The sequence below is a fragment of the Alligator sinensis genome, unplaced genomic scaffold (assembly GCF_000455745.1).
Source record: "Alligator sinensis unplaced genomic scaffold, ASM45574v1 scaffold406_1, whole genome shotgun sequence".
Classification (NCBI taxonomy): Eukaryota; Metazoa; Chordata; order Crocodylia; family Alligatoridae; genus Alligator; species Alligator sinensis.
Window position 1 is genome coordinate 1,121,730 of NW_005842181.1, and position 25,927 is coordinate 1,147,656.

Below are 25,927 nucleotides of genomic sequence, written 5' to 3' on the forward strand. Positions count from 1 at the left end.
CTTTCCTGCCTATGCAGGGGGTCGGACTCGATGATCTATTGAGGTCCCTTCTGACCCTAACATCTATGAAAACATCAAGCCAGAAACATTTTCACTGAGTGACAAAAGTCCTCAGTTCCTGGCATGTGATGAAAATAATGTCTGCCAGGAGCATTCTATATTTAGAATGCCTAAGTAGTCCTATTATAAAAGAGTTTAGTGACTATTTCAGACCTTATTACACCTCTGTTATTTATAGCAGGTTGTGACAGGTACACGATCTGGGCCAACCTAAACACGGCCCGCACACCTGTTCCTGGGGGCAACCGCCCGCCTACTCCCCTGCCATGCCTTGTTGTTAATTAATTAATTGATGTTAATTAGCGGGAGGCTGCCCTTTTCTTGCCCCGCTGCCAGGGGGAGCTATCTGCGGCTCCCTTTCCTCCCCTACACCGCAGTCCACACCTCGCCGATGGAATAGATGTTCCTAATTATGCCCTTTTGTCCTCTCTGAGCCTCCTCAGTTATGCCGCCCCCTCTCTGGGGCTCCCCCAATAATGCCCCCTCCTCTGGAATTCTCGGCAACTGCCCCCTCTCTGGGGCTCCCCGGTAGTGCTGCCCCCTCTCCGGGGCTCACCACGCCTGCACTGGGGCTTCTCAGTAGCTGCCCCCTTCTCTGGGCTTTTGCCCCCTCTCAGGGCACTCCTCAACACTGCTGTCCCCTCTCTGGGTCTTCTCTGTCAGGCCACCCTCTCTGGGCTCAACACACCCGCACTGGGCTTCTCAATATGGCCACCCCTCTCTGGGGCTCACCAGGCCCTCACTGGGGCCTCTCAGTAAATGCCCCCTCTCTGGGGATTCTCAACTGCCCTTCTCTAGGGCTGGGGTCTATGCACCCCGAACGCTGCAACTTCACTGGCACTGGGGTCCTCACACTCCTCTGTGAGTTCCCTATGAGGCCTCCTCCAACCCCTAATAGCTTCTCCCAAACCACCGGTTCTAACAATGACAAAACACAAGCCCTTCAGCTATAACAAAAACAGAAGCCAACCGGCCCAAACAACATTCAGTCCTACCAGTGACCCTTTAACTCTCAGATGCAGCCCCTGCATCAGGTTTCCCCTCTCTCCCAGGGCAGAGAGCTCCTTCCTCTTTGGCAGCCGGCAGGGAACTGCCTCTAGCCCCAGCCCCTAGGGTTTATAAGGGAGCCAGGCCCTGCCCCTTCTGGTCAGCTGACCTTCCCTGGTTGCCCAGGCAACCCACAGCTGGGCTCCTTATTTCCTGCTAGGGCTTCCTCCCTAGCAGTTTTCCCCCTCTTTGGGAGCAGGGCACCTCAGTGCTCTGTGACACAGGTCTTTGAAATGCAGAAGGGAAAAACCCCTTGCATTAGAGAAGTACCTTTTATTTGATTTCATGAGATGATACTTAGATTTTATTTAGAGATTAATGGCAGAAAATCACCATTTTCCCTCTCCTTAGTAGTCCTTGTTAGCTTACCATAGCTTACCATAATATTGATTGAACATGAATATTTCATGACTTGACCACAGAGAGTGGTTGTGGATGGGTCATTTTCAACCTGGAGGAATGTGGGCAGCAGGGTCCCCCAGGGCTTGGTCCTCGGACCCGCGCTGTTTAACATCTTCATCAGTGACTTGGACAAGGGGACAAAAAGCACCCTATTCAAATTTGCTGATGACACTAAGATTTGGGGGGGATGTGGGCACGCTAGAATGGAGGAATAGGCTGCAATTGGACCTAGACAGGTTACAGGGTTGGGCAGATGAGAACAGGATGGGTTTCAACACTGACAAGTGCAAAGTGATGCACCTGGGGAGGAAGAACCAGCAGCATACCTACAGGCTGGGGAACTCCCTTCTTGTCAGTGCAGAGGCAGAAAAGGATCTTGGAATCATTACTGATGCCAAAATGAACATGGGCCAACAGCGTGGGGACATGGTCAGGAAGGCCAACCGCACCTTGTCATGCATCCACAGATGCATCTCAAGCAGGTCCAAGGAGGTGATCCTCCCCCTCTATGCGACACTGGTCAGGCCGCAGTTGGAGTACTGCGTCCAGTTCTGGGCGCCGCACTTCAGGAGGGATGTGGACAGCATGGAGAGGGTTCAGAGAAGGGCCACTCGCATGATCAGGGGGCAGCAGGGCAAGCCCTACGAGGAGAGGCTAAGGGACCTAAACCTGTTCAGCCTCCACAAGAGAAGGCTATGGGGGGATCTAGTGGCCGTTTACAAATTAGTCAGAGGGGACCAGCAGGCATTGGGGGAGTCCCTGTTCCCCCGAGCACTACCAGGAGTGACTAGAAATAACGGTCACAAGCTGGCAGAGGGTAGATTCAGACTAGACATCAGAGGCGCTACTTCTCAGTCAGGGCGGCTAGGACCTGGAACCAACTTCCAAGCGAAATAGTGCTGGCTCCTACCCTGGTGGTCTTTAAGAGGAGGTTAGACGAACACCTCGCTGGGGTCGTTTGACCCCAGTACTTGTTCCTGCCATTGCAGGGGGTTGGACTTGATGATCTGCTCAGGTCCCTTCCGACCCTACCAACTGTGAAACTATGACCTATGCAACATCCAAAGCAGCAGAAGCAGACACTTCTCTGGGAACTTCCAATGAAAGCTGTAGTGAAAATGTAGGTGGGTGAAAGCCAGGAGGGTGTCTTCTCATCCACTCCAAAACCAGCACGTGTTCCAAAGAGCAGGAGCTCTCTCAACTCCCATATGGTGAGCCGAGATCTCTCAAACCAACTATTGGACGTGTATCTAGTTCCAGTGGAAAGCCTTTCACGCAGGAATAGCAGTCTCCTGCTCAAATGCATTTGATTCAAGTGGTGAAAGTCTGAGCAGCAGTGCTCAGAGATCAGCCCTACTTATGAAGCATGATGAAGCTTTGTTACAGTTGCATGTAATAAAATGTATCTGTACCTTAAAACCTAGGATGTTTCATACAAAGAATTTAAAAGAACATAATGTAGGTTGAAAATTCAAGCAGTTGAAAGCTTGACTTCACACTCTAAATATCATTCTTTTAACATATTGTTAGGATCTAATGACCAAGATCTGACAAACTAAGTATATAATGTTCTTCTCTTAAATCAATATTTAGACCCCTAGATAAATATACTCATCTTCAAAAGTGCCAAACAGCAAGAAGCCTTAATTTAATTCAGTATGATTATATTTTGTCCATTCTTTTTGTCCAGAGTTGTCTATTTGATAGCATGCATTTACTTCATGTATCATTGTATATAGATTGTTATACTACTGAAAAACTTTAAAATGATTATGTATTCTGCAGTCTACTTAGTTATTTTGTCATTCAAGTGCTTTTAAAACTTTATGGGGTTTTTTAAAAGGATGAAGTTGTTCAAGGTTCCATTAAAAGATTGACTGGGTTCTCTGTAGGCACAAGAAGTGCCCAATCCAGGTCACCTTAATGTCAATCAAAAGGTTCCTGTTCAGTTCAGTGAGTGGGCTCATGACCCATGTACATATGTAGCCCATTGTAAAGTCTAAATGCTTGAATCTTCATTATTATTTTGACAATAGTCTTATCTAGTTTTAGATTATGGTTTGTATTGGATGGTTTGGATGTGGATGAACCTGCCTTGCCAAGGGGGTTAGACTGGAGGGCCTCTGGAGGTCCCTTCCAGCCCTACTTCTCTATGACTATGACTCTGTTATGCTCAGGGAAGGTACTGAATGAGAGGACTGGGAACATAGTCTTCTGTTTATCTGTGGAATAGGTACAGCATGGACCTTTGCAGTACAAGCTTCTCCCAGTCACTCCTGCCAGTCGTGGCACACAGCCCTTAGCTTCTATGTACAGTCCATTAACAAAGAACCAGAGGTTGCCCTCTCACAGGCTAATCCATGACAGGAGACCAGGCAGTAGGGCTGTGTGAAGCTTTGGTAGCCAGTTTGATTCGGAGGAGATTTGGCTCAATTCGGCAGCTGAATCTCCAAATCCAAATCGAACCAGAGACCCATTAATCTCTCCAAATCAAATCAGAAGCCTCTGAATCAATTCAGAGAGATTTGCAGATTCAACCATGGACTGTACAGGCAGGCACTAGATAGTGGGAGCAGCCGGACAAGTCCCAGCTTGAGTCAGCAGCCCTGGGAGAAGCCATGGCTCACCCGGCTGCTCCCCTGGCTGCCCCCCCACCTGGGTTGAGGCAGGCAGTGCTGGCAGCCCCAGGAGAAGCCATGGGGGCTGGGGGAATGAATAGGGGCTTCCCCCCAGCTCCCAGTTCAATTCCCCAGTTCCTGGTTCGATCCCCCAGCTCTCTGATCATTCCCCTCAGTTCCCAATCATTTTCCCCAGCCCTCACAGCTTCTCCTGGGGCTGCCAGCACTGAGTACCTTGCTCCAGCGGGGGGGCAACCAGGGGAGCACCCGGACAAGCTGTGGCTGGAGCTAGCAGCCCCGGGAAAAGCCGTGGGGGCTGAGGGGAATGATTGGGGAGCTAGGGGAATGATTGGGAGCTGGGGGATCAAACTGGGAGCTGGGGGAATCGAACCCGGAGCTGGGGGGAAGCCCCTGTTCATTCCCCCAGCCCCCGATCATTCACCCCAGCTCCCAACTTGATTCCCCAGTTCCTGGTTCAATCCCCCAGCTCCCCGATCATTCCCCCCAGCCCCCATGGCTTCTCCTGGGGCTGCTAGGACTGCCTGCCTCACCCCAGCGGAGGGGGTGGGCAGCTGGGGGAGCTGCGGCTTCTCCTGGGGCTTCTGGCTCAAGCCGGGGCTTGTTTGGCTGCTCCCCGCAGCTGCTCCTGCCGGCACTGTCTGTCTGTATAGTCTATGGCTGAATAAGATGCAGCACCGAATATCTTCGGATTCGACCAAATCGAATCAGGACAGTTATTCAAATCACCGCATCGAATCACTGTCCCTCTGAATCACTGAATCCGAAGCAAATACTGTCCACTTCACGCAGGCCTACCAGGCAGCTCTTTTGAATGGGGATCATCTCTTTGTTCCCTGTTTGTACAGGTCTAGAACAATGGGCTCCTTGTCCACAATGAAGGCTTCTGGGCACAATGTTATTACAAAATAGTAATAATTAACAATGGCAGTTCCCAGCAGAACATCCCCTTGAGCGGGGGCCTATGGGTCACTGAGTTTAATGTGATGAGTTCTCTCTCACCCCTGGATCCTGAAGATGCACAGCAGAGTGCAACCTCTGATCTGCAGACACAGGAGATGTCCTTCCCGGGTGATTGCTCCCTCCCTGCCACACAATTGCATTTAGTTCCTTCTGGCAGACTAGTTTCTGCATGACCCCGGTGTACCATTGGCTGAATTCCCCCACAGCTGCTACAAAGCAACTGCAGACCAGATTCAGGGGGAGTTCACACAGTTCAAAGTCACTTTAAAGATGTCTTAGGATAATCTGGAAAACTGTTGAAGTTGGATAGTAGGCCACCCACTAGATTTCCTAGTTAAGAAGCTTCTGCCTTGCTTTATTTATTTATTTACTTGTTAGTCACTGTTTTGGGCTGTACAGGATACAACAGGCAAAGAGCCTGCAGCATAATGGACAATAACAGCAAAATTTGATGCCTTGATGCTCAGTGATTCCATGTTATACATATAAGTGATGGTGCTTATCAATAACAGTATTATTACTATGTGAAGAACAAATTGAGAAAACTTCACTGACCCTCTATTTATAGTATGAGCTGCAAGATTTCCCTAAATATTTTGCAGTTTCGCTGACAAGTGCTTTAATACAGTATATATTTATTTTTTTAATGCCAAACCCTCCTGCGATACCTACCAATGTTGTTTATTTCATTTGACATGTGTTGTACTGTCTTCCCTTTAAACTCAAGGTTCGTGTTTTGTTAAACCTACGAACACTGTAACCTCTCCCTTGTTCTGAGGCAGTGACATGAAAAGTGTAGATAGCAACTCAGTGGCCTCTTCCTCTTTGATCAAGACATGAGTGCCTGTCTTTCAGTCAAAGACTTGTGTTTTAATGAGGCTTTGGCTGTCACTCACATAATAGTTATAAGCAGATGGGAAGGCTATCTGCCTCCATTGGCACAACAACAGCATGTGAGAAGTTCAAACAGACTGGATTTAATTGGAGATGCTGGTAACAGGCAAACTAATAAAGCTGATCTTTAATCCTGTAAATGTATTGGCAAATCTTTCCATGATTTTGGAAAAGCCCCAGAATGTGTTATAATTTTGTAGATGACAGAAGCTAAAAGCTGAGGTTGAGGCACAGTCTCCTTTAAAGTTGGCTCTGTTTTTTGATGGAATAGTTTCTTTATACAAATATCAGTTTAGAAAGCAGTCAGGATAACAGTGTAGCTGGTAATGTCTCTGAGTTAATGAGACTGACTCTTAAAAAAGTAACCCATCAGTTTATGACTGAAATAATCCTGGCTTTCCGGTAGAGTTAGTGGGAAAATTACGACTTCTTGTTTAGTCTGTTTGGTTTGTCTGACCACATGATTCCAGTAGCTGTCCACAATAGAGCAGAGGCCTTTTTTGGGCGTGAATACAGATTTTGCCCTCGGCTACTTATGAAACCCCAATTGGCTTCTAAGGTTACCTCAATTGCAAATAAAACAAAATGCAAGCCATTGGCCTTTGACTCTCCCTTTCCCTTCCACCATAAATTCGTGTTCTATCTCAGCTAAATCATTTATTTCTTCAGATGCATATGGTATTGCATTGACTAAAAGGAGAAGCATCATCCTTTGAATCTGAAATGCATCTTCTTTGTGCTATACATTCTCCTCTCTAAGAACTGCAAATAGGCTTTGAGTACAGGGCTGCTTGTTAAACTATTTTGAAAGCTTCTGGGGAAATCAGTTTGTTATGAAGGCACAAGAAAACTGTACCTCTGCTTTTCAGCTAATGCATCTCCATTGCCCATTACGGATTAATGGAGTTAATGATTTATGGCCTGACTGTACAGGATGTTGAACAATTTCAGAGAAACCTACAGATACTCAGTATCCCTAACTATAAGGTTATGAGTTTATATCGAAACATGTCTCTGTCTCATTTTTCTCATTATATAGACACACAGGGAGTTCAAGATACCTGTTTAATGAGATGATTTTGCAGGAATGGACTAGCTTATGCTACTTAAAGTTTCACTTGATTTAGTTAGGTAAATTTGAGTGCCTAACAATTTATTGTAATAGCTGGGCACAACTGGCTTGCTCAAGCAAGCTACACAATATTTTTGAGAATCCCAATAAAATAGTGTGTTTTATATACCTGCCCCTTTTGCTTACCTGTTCTAAGGCAGAAACCAGTTAATTTAGAGATGCATGAAATCAGATTTTAGCCTGTGATTCATGTTGGGGAGCAAATTGTCTCCACAGTAAGGATGAGTTTCAGTCCTTTGAAAATGTATCTTCATATGTATGTATTTGGAACAAGGATAGATGCTTATATTTAAACAATTCCACCATGGGCAAGGGTAGGACAAAACCATTGTGAAGCCTCAAGAAAGAGCAATTTCAAGCTGAGCAATTCCATACCGGGACAAAACAAGAACACTTTTGGTACTAGGTTTAGAGTTTCTTCTGCTTGTTTATCTGTTTGGGTTTGGGGGTTTTGTTGGTTTCTTTATGTTTGAATCTTCTGAGAGTTTTGCAATCCTAGAATTAAGTCTTGGGGGTGGATTTGTGAACAGTACTGATGAAGTAGTTACAAAGCCCTAATGATCACAAGTATTCACCTCTTTTTATGCAAGGGTGTGAGTGTGCATCTGTAATGCACACAAATGTGATGAACCCAGGATGATATGTCATGACTTAGGGAAGGTTACTTTATCCATGAATGGGTTTTGGCAGGTGCAATTTGCTGAACAAAATTAAAAAATAATCAGGATAAAGAGAATTGATAAATGTTTCTTTGGTGGACTGACTTTTTTTAAATGATGGTTATTTTAAGCTGCTATCTATTTTAATATTAGATGAAGCCCCTAAAGAGGTGGATTGGGCAGGTGATTGGGCAGGTGATAATATATGAGAGTATATTATGTTATACATATTATAGTTTTATCATATACCCATGTAATTTATCCCATACCTAACACTTCCATAATTAAAAATATATGTTTTTTGCATATATGTATAGATCTCTCATTTTGATGTATGAAGATGTGAGTATGTATGTACATAGTTCTTCAGCCTAGAGAATAATAATGTTAACCCATTGTCAAAATTTTAATATTTTGAAATTAACAAGGAAAAAGTCTTTTAAAAATTACTATAATATCATCTGAAGGATGAACAAGGCATTTATTTAAGGAGGTTGATGATAACTTATTTGTTACCTTCTATGTATTAGTGTATTGGATTTGTACATGTAAGAATAGACTATGAGACTAAATTAAATAATATTTGATTAATCTCAACAAACTTCCTTAACATTTACTTTACTAACTGCCTAACAGGAGTGAAATCTGAAATTAACTCGCATTCTGATTCTAATAAGTCATTTGAATCCTGCAGTATTTGCAAGAAAAGGGTTCTGAAGTACTGTGGTTACATACTTGTATGGTCAAATTGCCTCCCCATTCTGAGCCTCAGTTTCCCCATCTGTGAAATGCATAAAATAACATTCACTTGATTTGCAAAATGCTCTGAATAGAATATGAATAGCTGTATCTGAGAGCTAATTATGAAAACTGTTGAGCTGTGAGATCCTCTCATTGTATAGGTCTGTAGTGTAGAACAAAATAAAATATGGTTACTTTTGAATCCTGTTATATAAATTACAACCCCACAAATAGATAAGTGGTCAGCTTTTGAAATCATGGAAAGTCCCTTTCATTAACAGGTTGCTAACCTTTGGCTTTTGCTTTACCTGTAGACGACTGAATACATTGAACAAGTGTGCCTCAATGAAACTCGATGTGAACTTCCAAAGGAAAAAGGTAAGTGAACATTATTCAGTGTTCAGGTTTAGTTCAAACCATTGCAAAAAGAGCTCCTGAAATTAGGGTCCCTCAGTTAGGAAATCTCTTAAATTTAAGTTAAGAATATGTAACTTTAAGCATGTGTTACATCCTGTCTTGAAGAGTAGTTTCACGAATGAGGAATTTAAATGTGAATGAAAAATAAAGAGCTCTGAACAGAACAGAAGGTTCAGTGTTAAGAGACTTACGAGGACACCTGCAGTAATTTAAACATGCAATTTATAGTAGTGGGGAAAAGAGCAGTTAGCATGCTGTGTTGTTTATGAAATATTTTCACATTTCCCCATGCTGTATGATTGCATAATAGAAACTCTTACCAAGAAAAAAATGGAAGCTCCTTGACAAATAATAGCTTTCCTTATTTCTTGTGCTGAATTGGCATTAGTTAAGAATATGAAAATAAACCCTGTCATATGTACACTTTGTTATGTAACACATACATTATTTAAAGATTAAAGGGTTTTATTAAAGAATGCAGAAAATGCCTGTTGTTTTTTTAAAAATTGTACGTCCAGCATAACAGTTGAATTTTTGGTTTACCAATTACACTGCCCCAAGGGCACATAATCAACAGTGTGTAACAGCAATCATTGGTTCTGGGGAATAGTCCTATATATCCCTCAGAACAGTTGTGTAAAGCTTCCTGAAAGATTCCTACTTGAGATGTTTCTTATTATACCATTGGCAGCTTATTCTATTTATGCCCTGTTCATTCTGTGAAAGAACTTAGAGAAAAGTGTTTAATGAACAGGTATATTTTTCCTTCCTGTTCTTGTGCATAATGCTTTATCAAATAGCCTCTACAGCCTCAGCTCCTAATCTTTTTCCATGGCAACCCCACTTCTAGTCTGAGCCCAAACACTGTCACTGAATTTCTGTGGGCCTCATGACCCCACTCATTAAGTGCCCAAATAGTGTCATGCCCTCTGGTCAGAACCTCTGTAGTATCCATCCTATCTTATCTCTTCAAGGAATTGTGCATACTCCATTGAGATCCCATGTGTTCATTACTTCAGACTTAGCATATTTTTGCCTGTATATGATTTCCGTGATACATCCCTGGTCTAATCTCAGAACAAAGAGTGTTAATTCACCACATTGTGTGAGACATGTTTGATGTAGGCAAAAACTTGATGAGACTGAGATCATTCAAAATAATTTCTTTTTTGAAACATATAGCAAAGCCTTCTTTGGATAACATCTACTGCATTAAGCTGCTTGAAGTGGTATCAGTGTCTTCTTTTATCAATGATATTGTAGCTAAACTAAAAGAAAGAATGTTAAAAATTGAAATATTGATGAAAATTTATTGTTTTATTGCAGTTTTATTTAAAAAAATATTTCCAGCCATTTTTTCTACATCAGATGTTTCTTGTCCACCACAGTGAAGACTTGACATTTGTTTGAGATCAGAAAAAAGAAAATATATGCTAACAATGTAAGGGCTGTATTAACAATTTAGAGTCAACAGAAGCTAGTTGACTCCATAGATGTATAAGACAGAAGACTATGCAGGTGCAGTGGTGGAGACTTGGGAGGGCAGGTATAAAGAAAAACTGGGTCAGGAGAAAATGTGTTAGCAAAGAAATGGGCAAATGGTGAGAGCAGAGGCCAAGGAGACCAAGAAAGATGGGGACCACAAGGAAAGCTGGTGATGGGAGAGACTGCAAGGTGTGGATGAACTAGGAACTGGATCATCCCTCTATTCAACAGGTAAAGAACATGGAAATAGAATCATAGAACCAGAAGGGTCTGTATGATTATCAAGTCTGGTCCCCTGCCATGGGCAGGAAGTATTGGACTCAGATGAGCTCAGCAAGGTGCCTCTCCAGCCTCGTCTTAAACACCTCCAAGTAGGGTGACTGCACCAACTCTGCTGGGAGCATTCTTGCAGATTCTGGTGACCCTTACAGAGAAGAAGTTTTTCCTTATATCCAACCTGAATTTAGCCTTTATTAGTTTATACCCATCCTCATCCTCCCTTGAGGTGCCCTCCTGAATAGTTGCTCTCCTAGTTCTTGATGCTCCCCCCTGAGGTACTTGTAGGCTGCTATCAAGTCACCTTGCAGCCTTCTCCTCCTCAGGCTGAACAGGCCCAGTTCCCGGAGTCTGTCCTCATAGAGCCTACCCTCCATGCCCTTAATCAAATGGGTGGCCCTTCTTTGTACCCTCTTGAGCTTATCTATGTCCTTATTGAAGTGCGGTGCTGAGAACTGGGCACAGTACTCCAGCTGAGGCCTCACCAATGCTGAATAGAAAGGGAGGAATACCTCCCTGAATCAATTGGCCACACAGTGGCTGATGCATGCCAGAGTTTTATTGGCCTTTTTGTCCTCATTGCACTATTGGGTCATATTCATCTTCTAGTCAATCGTAACCCCCAGGTCTGGCTCACATGTTGTGCCAGCCAGTAGTCTACCACCCATTGTATAGTTGTGGTGAGGGTTCTTCCTACGCAGGTGAAGGACCTTGCACTTCTCCCTGCTAAACCTCATCTGATTTCATTCTGCCTATAAATCCAGTCTGTCTAGGTCCTCCTGGATCTTTGCCCTGTCCTTTGGTGTGCCCACATTTCCCCACAGCTTGGTATCATCTGCAAACTTATCATTGCGCTTTCTACCCCTTAATCCAAATCGTTAATGAACATATTGAATAGCATGGGTCCGAGCACCGATCCCCGGGGGACCCCACTAGAGATGGCCCTCCAGGATGAGGCCATCCCCATGATCACCAATCTCTGGGAGAGGCCTCTGAGCCACTTGTCCACCCGCCTCACTGTAGACTGGTCCAGCCCAGTACTCTTCAGTTTGTTAGAGAGAATCCCGTGGGAGACAGAGTCAAAGGCTTTACTGAAGTCTAAGTAGATGACATCAACCTCAAGTCCCTTGTCCAAATAGTTAGTGATATGGTCATAGAAGGACACAAGGTTCATCAGGCATGATCTGCCTTTGACAAAGCCATGCTGGTTGCTGTTTAGCACCCCATCCATTACCAGCTTGTAGTTGATGGCCTCCTTAACCAGCTTTTCAAAGATTTTACCCTAGACTGAAGTCAGACTGACTGGCCTGTAGTTTGCAGGGTCATCCCTCTTCCTTTTCTTAAGGTTGGGTACCACATTGGCCTTCTTCCAGTCATCTGAGACCACTCCCAAGTTCCACGGTTCTTCAAATAGCTTGGCCAATACTGCTGCTCTAAGTTTGACCAGTTCTTTCAGGACTGTTGGGTGCAGGTCATCTGGTCCAGCGGACTTGAAGATGTCCAAGTGTTGTAAAAGATCCTTCACCCGTTCTGGGCTGATTTTGTGTAGGCTGTTACCTTCCTCTTGTTCCCTGGGCCTCTGGTCAAATGAGCAGCCCCCGTTGGGTTTCAGGAATACCAATACAAAGCATGTATTCAGGAGTTCTGCCTTTTTGCGTGCATTGACTGTGGGCTGCCCCGGGTCATGGGCGACTGGTGCCTCCTGACTGTGAGGGCATCAGTGGCTGATCACCAACTAGGGGAGGGAGGTCCCCCGGTGGCTGAGCGCTGGCCACGGAAGTACCAGCAGCAAAACCGGAAATGCCATCAGCGCTTCTCGGGGGGGCACTTGCACTCCGCACTCCCCAGCCAGCGAGGGCCAATCTTGGGGGGAGGGCATGTGCCCCCCCCCCGTACCTCCTTCCACATCGCCTATACCCTGGGTATTCAGAAGAGGTCCCACAGTGGAGCCCAATCTTTTCTTGCTCCCTATGTATCTGATACTAGGAGGTCAAAATAATATTACTACAAATAGCTTCTAATATTACTTGCAGCACTGAAATGAAAAACAGCCCACTATAGCCTGGGTTGGAGGTTCAGTATGGAAGTTAAGTACAGCTCTTGTCTAGTCTTCAGCTGTCTGTGATTTAGGAAAACGTAGCCAAGCAAGTTGCCAGAGACCATTACTGAGTGAGCCAATGAGGGTTGAACACATGTTCCACATGCCCTCCCACTTCACTCAGAGATGCATTTTCTAGGTGGGGTGTTAGTTATTCACTTCCTGTTAACCTTAATGAAAGTTACCCAGTTGAATCCCCATGATTGTGCTGAAAATGTATCCTGAAGTGTTTTGGACAGCCAGAAATTAGCTTTTGGATTAGCAGCCTCCTGCAGCTGTGGAATCATGTACGTTCCTGTCCCCAGCTGGAAAAATGTGGCACAATTCCACTAAAAATAAATGTTCTATTCTGCATTTTGTTGGCATCTGTTTCTGTTTGAGGAAAATACTTTTGCTAGTTTAAATCAACTTTGAGGGATCTCTGTGTCTAAAGCTCCTCTGACTCTTTGACAAATGCTGTCGGTAACTCTTAAAGAAACCTGCCCCGTTCCTTTTTACCATTCTTAATGGCTTTACAGGACTCCCTGAATGTGCCCGATAATATCTTTATTACTTGTTCAATGACTGGAGCAGGAAAGTGATAATGGAAGTTGTGTGAAAAGATGAAGATCAGAGGATATCAGAAACAATGTTCTGAGCCCTCAAGTGTACCCATTTGTGGCAGGAATTAGGGTCTAACTCAATAAAGATCAAGCCACAGACACTCCAAAGGGTATAAAATAATATAAACCCTTGCGTAATTGTTAAGATAATAAGAGTGGCAACAAACCAGCATTTTGGCAGGCCACAGCAGTTTAATTGACATGACTAATTCAGTGCATTCTGGGATACTGCATCAGACTGGGAACTGACAATGCAAGTAGATGTTTGAGAACTAGAAGAGAAGTACTATGTACATTTTTATGTCCATCTGTTAAGTCAAATCCTTGTATTTAGATGTTGAGGGGAATGTTGACAGGTCAGTTTTAAAAGAACAAGTTGTTTTCTATTTCATAATAATAAGAAAAGTTCATAACATGCTGGTGATTGTTCCATAAGCCAGGAAGCTCCTATATGTCAATCAGTTTCCTTTTTTAAACTTAAATACCTGAGGCAGAGGGAGTGGAGGACTGAAGGGATTACACTAGTAATGGTTCCAAAGTCTTTACCTACAAAGTCACTCAGCCTGGGTCAGCAGAGACTCAAGTTCAGTTTAATCAGATGTCTACTCAGTCTGCATGAAATGAAATGTTCTTAGACCTCTTCGTAATAGACAAGTATTAATATTGCCATAACTTGCATGAGTTAGCATGACTGCTAGCAGTCTTATAATTGCAGTTCTTAGAATTATCTGTATTCTGTCAGGGAAGTCTGATGACTACCAGAACACTGTGACATTCAGGATGCTTACGGTGTCCAAAATTCCTTTTGGATCGGTTACAGTGTCATCACATTGTCTCATAGAAAATCTTTTCTTAATACTGTGTGATGATACATCCCCTCCCATTGCCTAGAGGTGAGGTCATAGGGCTGTATGGGAGCTATCCAACCAGAGGCCAGCATGTGGAAGTTCCCCTGGCAGCATTTCAGGAGCATAATGTTTGGGTTATGGCTTTTGGGGGGAGGTGGAGGGTGGAGGAAGGGGAATCAAAATATTTTTCCATGGAAAATCTCAATTTCCCTGGAAATTCTTTAGACATAAGACAAGGATTTCTTAGGGTGAGATCTTTTATTGGACCAACTGCATCATTTGGATAAAGTTAGACAAGCTTTCAAAGACAAGACATTCTTCTTCGGTTCTGAGCATTCTACAGGTCTAAGATTTCTCAGGTTTCAGATTTCTCTGAGATTTCTCAGACCTGAAGAAGATTGTCTTGTATTCACAAACTTGTCTAGCTTTACCCCAACTATGCAGTTGGTTCAATAAAAGATATCACACTAAGAAATCTTTGCCTCTTGCCTGGGTCATCATGGCTGCAACATCACTCTAACAGCAAACATAAGAGCATTTTCTGATCCATTCCAGGAAGCAATCCTACCTTTCTGGTGGCAGAGTGCAGAATGTTTCCCTGCCACTATCCATATCAGTTGATCTCCACCTGTTTTTCAAAAGCAGCTTAAAACTTTTTTCCTCCAAAAGAAGTTTTGTATAGAACTGCTGCTGGCTCCATGTTTCCTCCCCTCCCCTCTCACACTGCCTCTCCCTGCCTGATCTCGGCATTGTTCACACTTTGTTGGTTAGTTTCATTAGTTTGAGTTTTAAGAAAAAAAGAGGGCTAGTTCCCCAGCAGGTGTACATTGTCATATCTACAGTAACTGCAATGGACCTATGGTGATTTATATCCATTGAGAAACTGCCTCAGGATCTCTTGTTATGTCAACACTGTGTTTACAGTGTTTGTTATTGTTTGTTGATGAAGACATCAACAGTTGGATGCTTTATATGTGAAGCTATTGTTAAAATATTTAGAAGTACAGAGTGCCTCAATTGTTTGCAGTCCTCCTCCCCACACACTCCCTTCAGCATCATGTTGTCCTCAGACCCAGGAGGCAGTGCTATCATGTGTTCCACTATGCCTATACATGTGCTCTGGGGTGGGGTGGGATGGGATGGGGAGGGGAGGGTTTAATTGCAGCAACTCCCAGGCAGCCGCTCTAATAAAAACGCCACCACATCATGTGTATTTAGTCTTCTACATTCCAAAATGGTGGTGGGGGTGCTTTAACTAAAGCTCATTCAATGAGTTTTAGTTAGAGCACCCCCATCACATTTTGAAATAGGGGGCTCTGAATGCATGCAATGCTGCAGCATGTTGGAGTGTTCTAATTAGAACACTCCAGCACACTCGATTAATCAAGTCTTCTCCAATGCGTTCTAATTGGAATGTGTCAGAGCCCGTATATAGGCACCCATGACTACAGCAGGGTTAAGGCACATCGAGCTCTTTTCTTGGTGCCTTTTCTAAGCTGTTTAATTATTTTCTATAGCTAACAGCAGAATGAAGGCATTTGTTTCAGTGAACTTGCATTGACTTCTGAACAACTGGGTTCTGCATGTTAGAAATAATTCAGAAACAAGCAAAAACTAGGGGTTTTTTTGGTTGTGTGGCAATGGTTTATTTTACAAATTGGACAAGATATAAAGTGAGCATGGCAAATTTTAAGGAACACACTGGCAAAAGTTTGCAACTATAAATTTATGTTGAGGTGATCTGAAAATGGTACTGATTTCATTGTAATCTACAGCCTTCAAGCTTTACTTTTACTTCATAAATTGTTTTACATTTTTAATTAGATTGCAGCAGTTGCAGTCCAGTCCTATGGAAGATAGTTTAACTTTATTCTCAAAGCTGCATATGCAAATAGTGCTAGTAATGCATTTTTAAATTGAGAAGTTTTCCAGTCTCAAAATGGCCTGTTTAGTTTAGTACCTTGCTTTAGTTTGACAGTCTGTCAAATTTTACTGCTGTACTGCTGCTTTCAGGAATGAGAGAGGCTCTTTGGATGTCAGCTAGGTGAACTTAGTATGATCTACATTAAATCAAATGTGCAACAATAGCTGAGTATGGACCTGGCACCAAGCTGATGCAAGGATTCTCATTAGGATCAACAGGTTCTGGATCAGCTGCTTACTGAGAAATGAGCCAAACAGAAAGGACTACCTGGTCCCTGCAAAAAGTATGTCATTTTTGTTTGAGGAAACAGATTAGAAAGAGGCCAGATTCAGTTTTGCAGCTTTTTATTTTATTTTACATGTTTACAGATCTGTGGATTAGTTTATGGTGCTGGCATTTTTTATTTCCAAATATTATTTTGACAGTTATTTTAGTTATTGTGGATATATATCTATGTATATATTGTATATTCAAACAAGTAAGTTTAACTGAAAATTGAATCTTGTTAGAAGTTAACATACATGGCTTGCTAGGTTTTATTAGAGTCATATAGGCCTGTTGCAGTTATATAGGCAGTTATATAGGCCTAACTGCTGTAGCAATGAAGCACATCACAGTTTTTAACCTTAACCCCACCCCTGGAAAGTTGGTAATATTGGGCGTGTCTACATGACACATTTACTGCACAACAGACCAATTACCTGTGCAGTAAATGTCTCATCATCTACACATGCACCCCTTTAGGGCGCATGAAACTAATAAGCTCCACAGCAGGATAGTCTTGTAAAATACAAGCACAACTCTGCTGCAGAGTTTCTTTGTGCAGAACAGTGCATATGTAGACATTGGCCCAACTGGCTGGAGCAGGGTGCCTCAGACCAGGGCTAGCCAGCATCCAATCCCAGGGCTGAGGCACCCTGTGCCCCAGCCAGCTGCTCCCAGCATGGGGAGACAGAGGATCAACCAGCCCAAGGCTGCTCCCCTGTCTCCCCATGCTGCAGAGCCCCTACACTAAGGCACCCTGTGCCCTGGCCAGTCCCTCTGCAGCACATAGAGCCTGGTTGAAGCAACCCTGGGCTGGCAGACTGATCCCCTGAGTCCCCTGCTAGCCTGAACTGCTCTGACCAGGCTCCAGGCGGTGCGCATGAATCAACTCCAGAGCAACTTACTCTGGAGTTTTTTTGCTCCCGGGCACACGTTCAAATGGTGTGCCTGAGAGCAAAAAAACTCCGGAGTTCACTGGTCCACATTAATTGCACATGTAGACACACCCAATGGATACTAGCTAGTATTTCCATCTTCAGAAATCAGAAACTGCTTTATTATGCTTCATTCCTTTCTTGTGTAAGGGCAGGCAGACTGCCCCATTGAAGTCAGTAGGTTCTAGCTGGATACAGCAATTTACCCAGGAGTTCTATAATGCAAGGTCAAGGCTTTATTTATTGTTTGATAGTATATTAATTTCTGAGAATTTCTTGTGAAATGAAAAAGACTAGAATAAAAGGATATTCACTGGAAGTCTCTCCCTCTTGAGGCTGACTAGAGCTCAAGCCTGGTCATTTTTTGGTAGCACAGTAAGGACTTCCTCTTTGGTCAGGCATTCACCAATCTAAACTAAACCGAGATGCTGTTCAGCAAGTTCTCTGTTTTATCCTGATGTTCTAGTTTCCTTTTAAACTATTTGATCCTCTAGTCACTCTCTTATTTTTAAGTTATTCTGTTTTCTTGCTGTAAGCTGCCCTGAGCTTTTGTAGGGAAGGGTGGCATATAAATTGAATAAATAAGTAAGTAAATGAATAAATAAGCAGAAAAGAATAAAAGAAAAGAGAAGTTCTGCCTCTAACAAAGTGCAGTATGCTATTTTGCAGAGTGACGATTCAGATGAAGAAGACCTCTGTGCTATCAGTAATAAATGGACTTTCCAAAGAACCAGCAGAAGATGGTCTCGGGTGGATGATATTGATGCCTTGCTTCACCGATCAGGTAGACATGGATCTTCAGGGGACATTAAAATGAAAAACACCACAAGCAGTGAAAGTGTGCTTACAGACCTGAGTGAGCCTGACGTCTCATCTATTCACAGCGAGAGCAGTGGGGGAAGTGACAACAGGAGTCCATCTGGCATCAGCAGCACTATCAGGGAGGTACATGACAGCTCAGGAGAGCAGGAGGTAGAAAGCACACATATGCATGACTCCTCTTCAGTCATCAGTACCCAGGATCCAAAAGACATCATAAAATACTCCTTGAACATTAAGAATGAAAAACCAACACGAACCAGAGCCAAAACCTTTCTAAAGCGTATGGAGACATTAAAAGCTAAAGGAACACATGGAAAATTAAGAGGCTCAGGAAAAACTGGTGTTTTAGATATAAGTGGACCTGTTCTTCAGTATGAGCCAAAATCCTTGAAGGACTTGCACTGTGTAGAGATAGTAAATGGAGATCTCCAAAATTTAGCACAGGAGACAGTCAAAACAGGACTTTCCTTCTCTGGCAAATCCAGCAGTGACAGTAGTCAGTCAGAAAACAGCAGCAGCGGAGTAAGTACACCATGTTTAAAGGAACGCAAATGTCAGGAAACAAACAAGAGAGGTGGTATGTATCTGGAGGACTTGGATGTCCTTGCAGGAGCAACCCTGAAACAAGTAGTAGGCCAAAATCATAAAAATGAATTTCACTCCCAAGAGGATCTGGTGGTACATATTCCCAAAGACCATAAACCTGGAACTTTTCCAAAGGCACTTTCTATTGAAAGTCTTTCACCTACAGACAATGGTAACAATGTTAACTGGAGAACAGGCAGCATCTCTCTGGGCAAACAGAAGTGCTCTACTCCTAGAGAGGCCAGATTGATAACTTGCTGTCCTAAGGAGAGCAGAGTTAGTATTTATGACAATGTGCCAGGTTCCCATTTGTATGCCAGCACTGGAGACCTTTTGGACTTGGAAAAAGATGAGCTTTTCCCTCATTTAGATGACATTTTGCAGCATGTCAATGGACTTCAAGAGGTTGTTGACCATTGGTCAAAAAATGTACTGCCAGATATGCCAAATAATGATTTGTCTGTTGGGAAATCTACATCATTACCATTCCAGTCAACTACCCAGATCACATTGGACTTTGAAGGAAACTCTGTTTCTGATGGTCGGACTACACCGAGTGACATGGATAGAGATGGAACTTCCCTCAATGAGTCAGAAGCTACTGGTGTCAGGGATAGGAGAGACTCTGGTGTGGGAGCATCTCTCACCCGGCCAAGCAGGTTGGTAGCAGATTTCCATAGATAATCCCATGTATTTGCCATGATTAATTGTTTATACAAAACAGTTATTACAAAATAATAAGCGAGGAGCTCTCAAGCTGCGGACCATGAGCAGCTGTTGGGGGTCACAATCACGCTGCCTTTCTTATGTTACTAAATGTGAAGCAAGGCTCAGTTAGATGGAAGAGAGACTTTTAGAGGAAGGGTATCCTGGTATAGAAGAGGAGTCCTGGTATAAAAAGTAAAGAATACAAGAGCATAAGTAAACAAGAATACTCTTTTTCCTCTGTAAATTATTTAGTTCTGTTAAATGTTCATGTCTTCACTCAGATATGATTTTAAAAGGACAAGTGCCAAATCTTGCACGTGGGACAGAATAATTTCATGCACAGGCCAGAGAATAACTGGCTAGGCTGCAGTACAACAAAGAACCTAGGAGTTATGGTGGACCATAAGCTGAATATGAGCCAACAGTGTGCTCTTGTTGCCAAAAAAGCCAACAGCATATTGGGTTGTATTAACAGAAATATCACTCGCAAATCAAGGGAAGTGACTCTTCTACTCTATTCAGCACTGGTGAGGCTTCACCTGCGATACTGTATCCAGTTTCAGGCCCCACACTTCAAGGAAGATGTGGACAGTTTGGATCAGGAGCCTGAGAGACAAGACTTATAAAAAAAAAAAGGCTGAAAGAACTAGGGTAATTTAATCTAGAGAAGGTAAGACTGATTGGAGACTTTATAACAGTCTATGTATACCTGAAGAGCAATTCTGGAGAGCTGGAGATGGGCTTTTCTCTGTGCCTCTAGGAGACAGGACTAGGAGAAATGGCCTCAAGCTGCAGTAGCGTAAATTTAGATTGAAGATTTGGAGGAACTTTCTATCTATGATAGTCGTCAAGCACTGGAACAGGCTACTTGGAGAAGTTGTGGAATCTCACAGGTTAGACAGACACCTGGCTGGGATTGTTTAGTCAGGGATGATCCTGCCTTGAGCAGGGGGCTAGATTAGAAGAGGTTGTGTGGTCCCTTCCAGCCCCAGTTTCCTATGATCCTGTAATCATGTCCATGGGATAAACTTGCCATGCCTGGCAGCACTGCATCAAGAACACTGCTGTTCCAGGCAGTCTGCCTCCTCAGCTGGAAACAGTGTAACCATGTGCTCATAGCAGTTTGTGTGAGCTGAGCGAAAGCCAGTTATATTGCCCTCAAGCTAGTTAGCAGGCTTGTAATGCCATGCAATCTACTTTACTTTCCATTTAGGACCCTGCACACGTAGCAAAATATAACATCCTTGATGGTACAGCTTCCAGGCATAGAAGTTTAACTCTGGAGAGGTGGCTTAATTTATGCACAGCAGCTTGCATGTACAGTCATGCATAAGTTTATAGTCTTTAAGTTAACAGCGTGGCCATCTATTCTTAAGTAGAATTTACCAGCTGACAACGCTCCTAATTCAGCCCAGTATGATTTTAGCCATCTTGGCACCAAGGGTATGCTGTTGGCTTATATTCAGTTTATTATCCACTGTAATCCCAGGTCCTTTTCTAGGGCTGCTGCCTAGCCAGTCGGACCCAGCCTGTACTGGTGCATGGGATTTTTCCGTCCTAAGTGCAGGACCTTGCACTTGGCTTTATTGAACCTCATGCAGGTTCTGCTGGACCAGAAGGGCATAAGCTTGATTGTGGGTCTTCATGAAGATCCAGTGTTAGGAATGGGAGATGTTCAAATGTGGTTGGTAAGCAAGGGTCTTCAGGTTAAGCCAGGTGTCCACTACCCTATTGTCAATGGCACCTATGTACCCACTTTGGCTGCGTCCATATGAAGAAGGATGTGCGGCTTGTGGAGCCACAGACCACACATGTGGAATGTTAAAACTTGCCCTGTGCTATAGATTTGCAACACAGGGGCAAAATTTCCTACCAGGATTTCCCAGTAGCCAAAAAAGCACCAGGGAAAAAATGGGGCACAGTGCACCTACAGTAGCGTGTGCTGGAACAAACTGAGGCTCAATCCTCCAGTGAGATGCTCTGTTTGTGCCCTGATTGCTCCAGCACACTGGGAGCCAAGAAGAGTTAGGCAAGGGCCGTTTGCCCACAGCAGGGCCAATGTGTCCCGCAACAAAGCACACACGCAGGAGCATATGCTGCAGCACAAAGTAGTGGCACAAATTTGTACTGCTACTATTTGTGCCACTGCAAGCACACGCCCCTGCTCATCTTGATGCAGTTGTTGATATAATTTATATTTTTGGTTTTTACACCTAACAGAAATCTCTGAAGTCCATTATGCTGCTTTGCAGCCTTGGACTCCATTCAAAATTCAAGTTTTGAGATACCTTGATTTTCATTTGCATCTAGCTGGGCACTTCACAGTTATCTCTTGTTGAATTACAGAGGAATTAACATAGCTCTGACAAGTTGTACACGTTTTATCCCAGTGACATCCTTGATACCTGAATCATCACAAAAGTGCAATTATAAATGTAGGACAATGCAGAACAAATACTACATATGGCACGTAAAAGCATCATGGGTTGCTAAGCACTTGGTGTCTTACTAAGGAACGCTGAAGTTAGGCAGCCTTCGTATGGCCCACAAAATAGGGAATGCAGTTATTATTCAGTAAAACAGTTCACACAGGAGAGGTTCCTCCCAGGAGACAGAACAATATATTTGAAAGAAAAGTTCTCTTTATGCACTCTACAGAATCTGAAATGAATCCCTGGCAACTGCTTATTAAACATAGAGCATAAAAATAACTGGTCACAGAGGGAAAGAAACTGTGGGCTTCAGCACAGCTGCATCTTTTCTCAGGAAGTTTTGATTATTTATAGGCACTCTTATGTTATCACTTGAATTCCAGCGTCAGCTGAATTTCTCTGGATTTATGCTCCTGTAACTAAGAGTAAAATTTGTCTCTGGGTGTTTTGAAATATTTGCAAACAAATGACTCTATACTGCAAGCTCTTACTACAAAGCCTATTGCTTACTACCATGACAAGTACCACTGAAATCAATGCCACTATTCATAAAGTAAACACATGCCTAAGGGTGTACAAAGCATGTGCATGGTACAAAGCAGTGCTGTAGAGATATTCAAGCTAGCTGTAATGTATTTGCTCTCATCCCAACTCCATACAGTTAAGGCAGTACATGGAGTACCCAAGACCTGGGTTCCCGTCTGTTTTCGTAAATATTTCAGTATTTTATAACACAGGGAACAGATGCTACCAAAGAGATTGAGATCTTAAAATAACCTTTAACCCAGTTGTTATCTGTTCTGAAGGGTTGAAATCTTTGCTAGGAATTGGGCTAAGAGGTGAGCTGAACAAGTGCCTTCACTTGTGGTCCTCATGGTATATTGGGGCAGCATCACCTCCTTGATCTTGTAAATGGAACCTAAGTCTCTTTGTCAATCTAATCTGAAAACTGCAAATACTTTGTTTTAACATTTAACATTTCTGAAATCCACTATCAGAGACTTGTTTGGGCTGAGTCAAAACTTTTCTATAAACACACAATTAGTCAACAAAAAAAAGAATTGCCTAACTCTAAAACCTTATCATGACATTTGCCCTAATTATGGCGGCTGACGTTGATTTCCTTTTCTTCTCTTTTGCAAAAGGCGATTACGATGGAATAGTTTCCAAATTTCTCATAGTATGAGCCAGTCCATAGCATCTCTACAAATCAGCAATCAGTCAGCAGTCCAACTGAATCTACTGCAAAAATTCTCACTGCTTCGCCTCACTGCCATCATGGAAAAATACTCTATGTCAAACAAACATGGCTGGACCTGGTAAGTACCATAGAAGTCACCAAGCAAATATATTTAGAAGTAAATTGTTTCCCCTAATTTTGTTACTGTAGCTGAAACTTTAATAATAATGTAATTAGGAAAAACAATTTACTTTCATCTAAGAATTGGAAACTACATTTTGGTCTATAGTTAGGCAGTGAGTCAGTGGCAAAAACCAGAAATAGAACCTAGAAGTCTGACTCTGTTCTAACAACCATACAGCTGATAGCAGTCAAGTCTCAGAGAAATGAACAAGAGTAGAAGTGAATGATTATAAAGAAAAAAAAATTGTTTCCTTATAATTAATTTTGTGATTTGAAAAGAAATAGCTGTTGCTGGCGCATGATGTAATTTTTTTTGTCTTTACATTTAAGTAAAATATTAGAAGTAGTAACTAAATAGAGATTTCTAAGTATGTGATAAACTTTAGTGCAAAAATAATAACACGTTACACTTCTGTAGTGATCTGAACTTCAGCAACGTTAAGTAATCCTGACAATCTCCTCTGTGTGGTAGGTAAAGTTATTGAGATATTTCTAGATTTACAGATGGCAAAACAGAGACAAGAGATGTCTTAACTCAAGGCCACTGAAGGAATTGGTGTTAAACCTGCCAGTTTGGGGGTCCTGCTGTCCTGCTCTCAGTAGCAATGTCTCCTGGCTTTCTTTTTGTATGTGTTCATGTAATTGTTCTCTAAGGATTTATAGACAAATGGGCATTTTAAAATATGTGTGGAGTTGTCCCTTGTGTTCCTCCAAGGAGTCAGTTAATTCAAAGTTTATTTCTCTCTCTCAGTAGAAAACCTTAGGCCATATTCATCCATTTTTAACACCACTGAAGTCATGACTCTAAAAGGAATCTGGCCTCTTCTCTTTTTCACCTGCATTTATTGAAGAAAGGAAGCACACAAAGTTCACCTAATTTACCTGACTAGAAATCAGTTGAGTTACACCCAGAATGAATTTGCCACATACTGTTTTTTTCACAGTAATTCTCACTGTAAAGTATTGGGCAACATAATGCTAAATTGCAAAAATGATATAAAAATAATTCAACATCTTAAATAAATGCACGGTGCATTCTTTCAGATACATCTTTCACTACACCCTGTTGTACTTTTCCTTTGAGTCTACATCAGACATTTTTAAAGAGGTTTCAAAAGAATGACAGCTGTGCCGGGGTTATTTCTTGTTAGAACAAATTGTTGCACTACATCTAGTAGCAAAAGGCAATTTGCTGGTTAAGATTGTCATGATCATAATATGTATAAGGTTTAAAGGTTCCATATAGAGGCTTTGAAGCTATCAAGAATTAAAAAGATAACTTTTTCTTTACTATTAATATTTGAAAAAGGTCATCTGCACAGTTTCTGGTTTCCCTTAGCAGTTACCCAGTAGGATTTTGTTGAGTATTCTTATAGCTTAATGCTGAGTGCTTGCATGAATTTCAGGTCTGTGCCAAAGTTCATGAAGAGGATGAAAGTTCCGGACTACAAGGACAAAAATGTCTTTGGCGTGCCTTTGATAGTCCATGTCCAGAGGACAGGGCAGCCACTTCCTCAAAGTATACAGCAAGCCTTGCGCTACTTACGCAGCAATTGTCTAGATCAGGTAAGGACTTTATTTCAATGGGATGATGGAGATGGCTGGTACATTTATTCATAGCTAAATTTCAAAGGGATTTTAAAGCACTGTCTAGTGACTTGTCTTGCTACACCATGTCAAATGTTATGAGAAAGTTGAAATGCTTTTACTGCATTTTAAGTATTTTTTTAATTTACCATCCACATTTCTGCCAGGTCATTCTGAAGCCCTTCAAAAGTGATAGGTGTCTTGGATAGCAGTTGAGTTACTCTTGAAGTCACTTCTAGCATGGCCTATGTGATTGGTTGCTCCTGGCATTACTCATTTGTTAAATTATTGCAGATACTAGCATTGTACTGATTGTTCTATACACAGCAGATTATCTCAACAAGCATAATTGGATTTCCTTGACAGTTTGCTGGATCCAGGCAGGAACCATCTCCCTCTGATGTCAATGAGGGTTGAAGGCATACAGCATCTCACGTTATTGGGTTTAGAGACTTATGGTACTTTATTTACAAAAAAAGTGAAGTCCAGAAAAGGTTTGAGAGAGGAAGCCCAGTAAACTATTCCAAGCTTCCAAGACTGCATTCGAGCAGCTTCCAGCTCTTCGGCAGACAAAGCCAGACCTACCCAGATATAATTAGTGTAGCAGGTGTGCCATGCCTAGGTCATTACAAAGTTTCATTATAAAGTGTTCCAAGTCCCATTGGCCAATAGGAACAGTAGCTCATCATGTCCAAAGTATCTCATGCTCTAAAGTTCCCTTTTGTTGTGTGTATTAAGTGACTGTACAGGGAGATAGCTGTTATACTTTCACTGCCCTTCCCCTAAGACAGGGATAAATATTTCAGGAATATCAGGGAGGCATGACCTCAAGAGTCTTCATTTCCAGTGCCCTCCTATTGTTAACATCAGGGTATAAAATCCTTTCCAAGGACTTATTTAAATTCTGATAGGCTATAATGTGGCTAAAGAGCTCAGGCACAGTAGTTCAACATTTTGTGCATCAGTGCTTTCCCAGTTGTGCTCTTGCTCCTTACCTGCCAGTGTAGTAGGAGCAGTATATTAGCTCCAGCATGATAGGGCTTGTTT

The 25,927-nt window shown here is 42.6% G+C and overlaps 1 protein-coding gene across 7 annotated transcripts in view; it reads left to right on the forward strand.

Annotated features, from left to right (window-relative positions):
• The window catches only part of STARD13 (StAR related lipid transfer domain containing 13), a 499,481-nt gene that overhangs the window by 452,818 nt on the left and 20,736 nt on the right, over positions 1-25,927 (forward strand). For all 7 annotated transcript variants that reach the window (XR_003094657.1, XM_025207089.1, XM_025207090.1 and 4 more), the window contains 4 exons: positions 8,849-8,912; positions 18,053-19,449; positions 23,076-23,249; positions 24,700-24,859. Coding sequence is in view for 6 of the 7 variants with exons in the window: in XM_025207089.1 (XP_025062874.1) it covers positions 8,849-8,912; positions 18,053-19,449; positions 23,076-23,249; positions 24,700-24,859 (1,795 nt within the window). In the remaining variant the exon portion in view is untranslated. The remainder of the gene's footprint in view (positions 1-8,848; positions 8,913-18,052; positions 19,450-23,075; positions 23,250-24,699; positions 24,860-25,927) is intronic.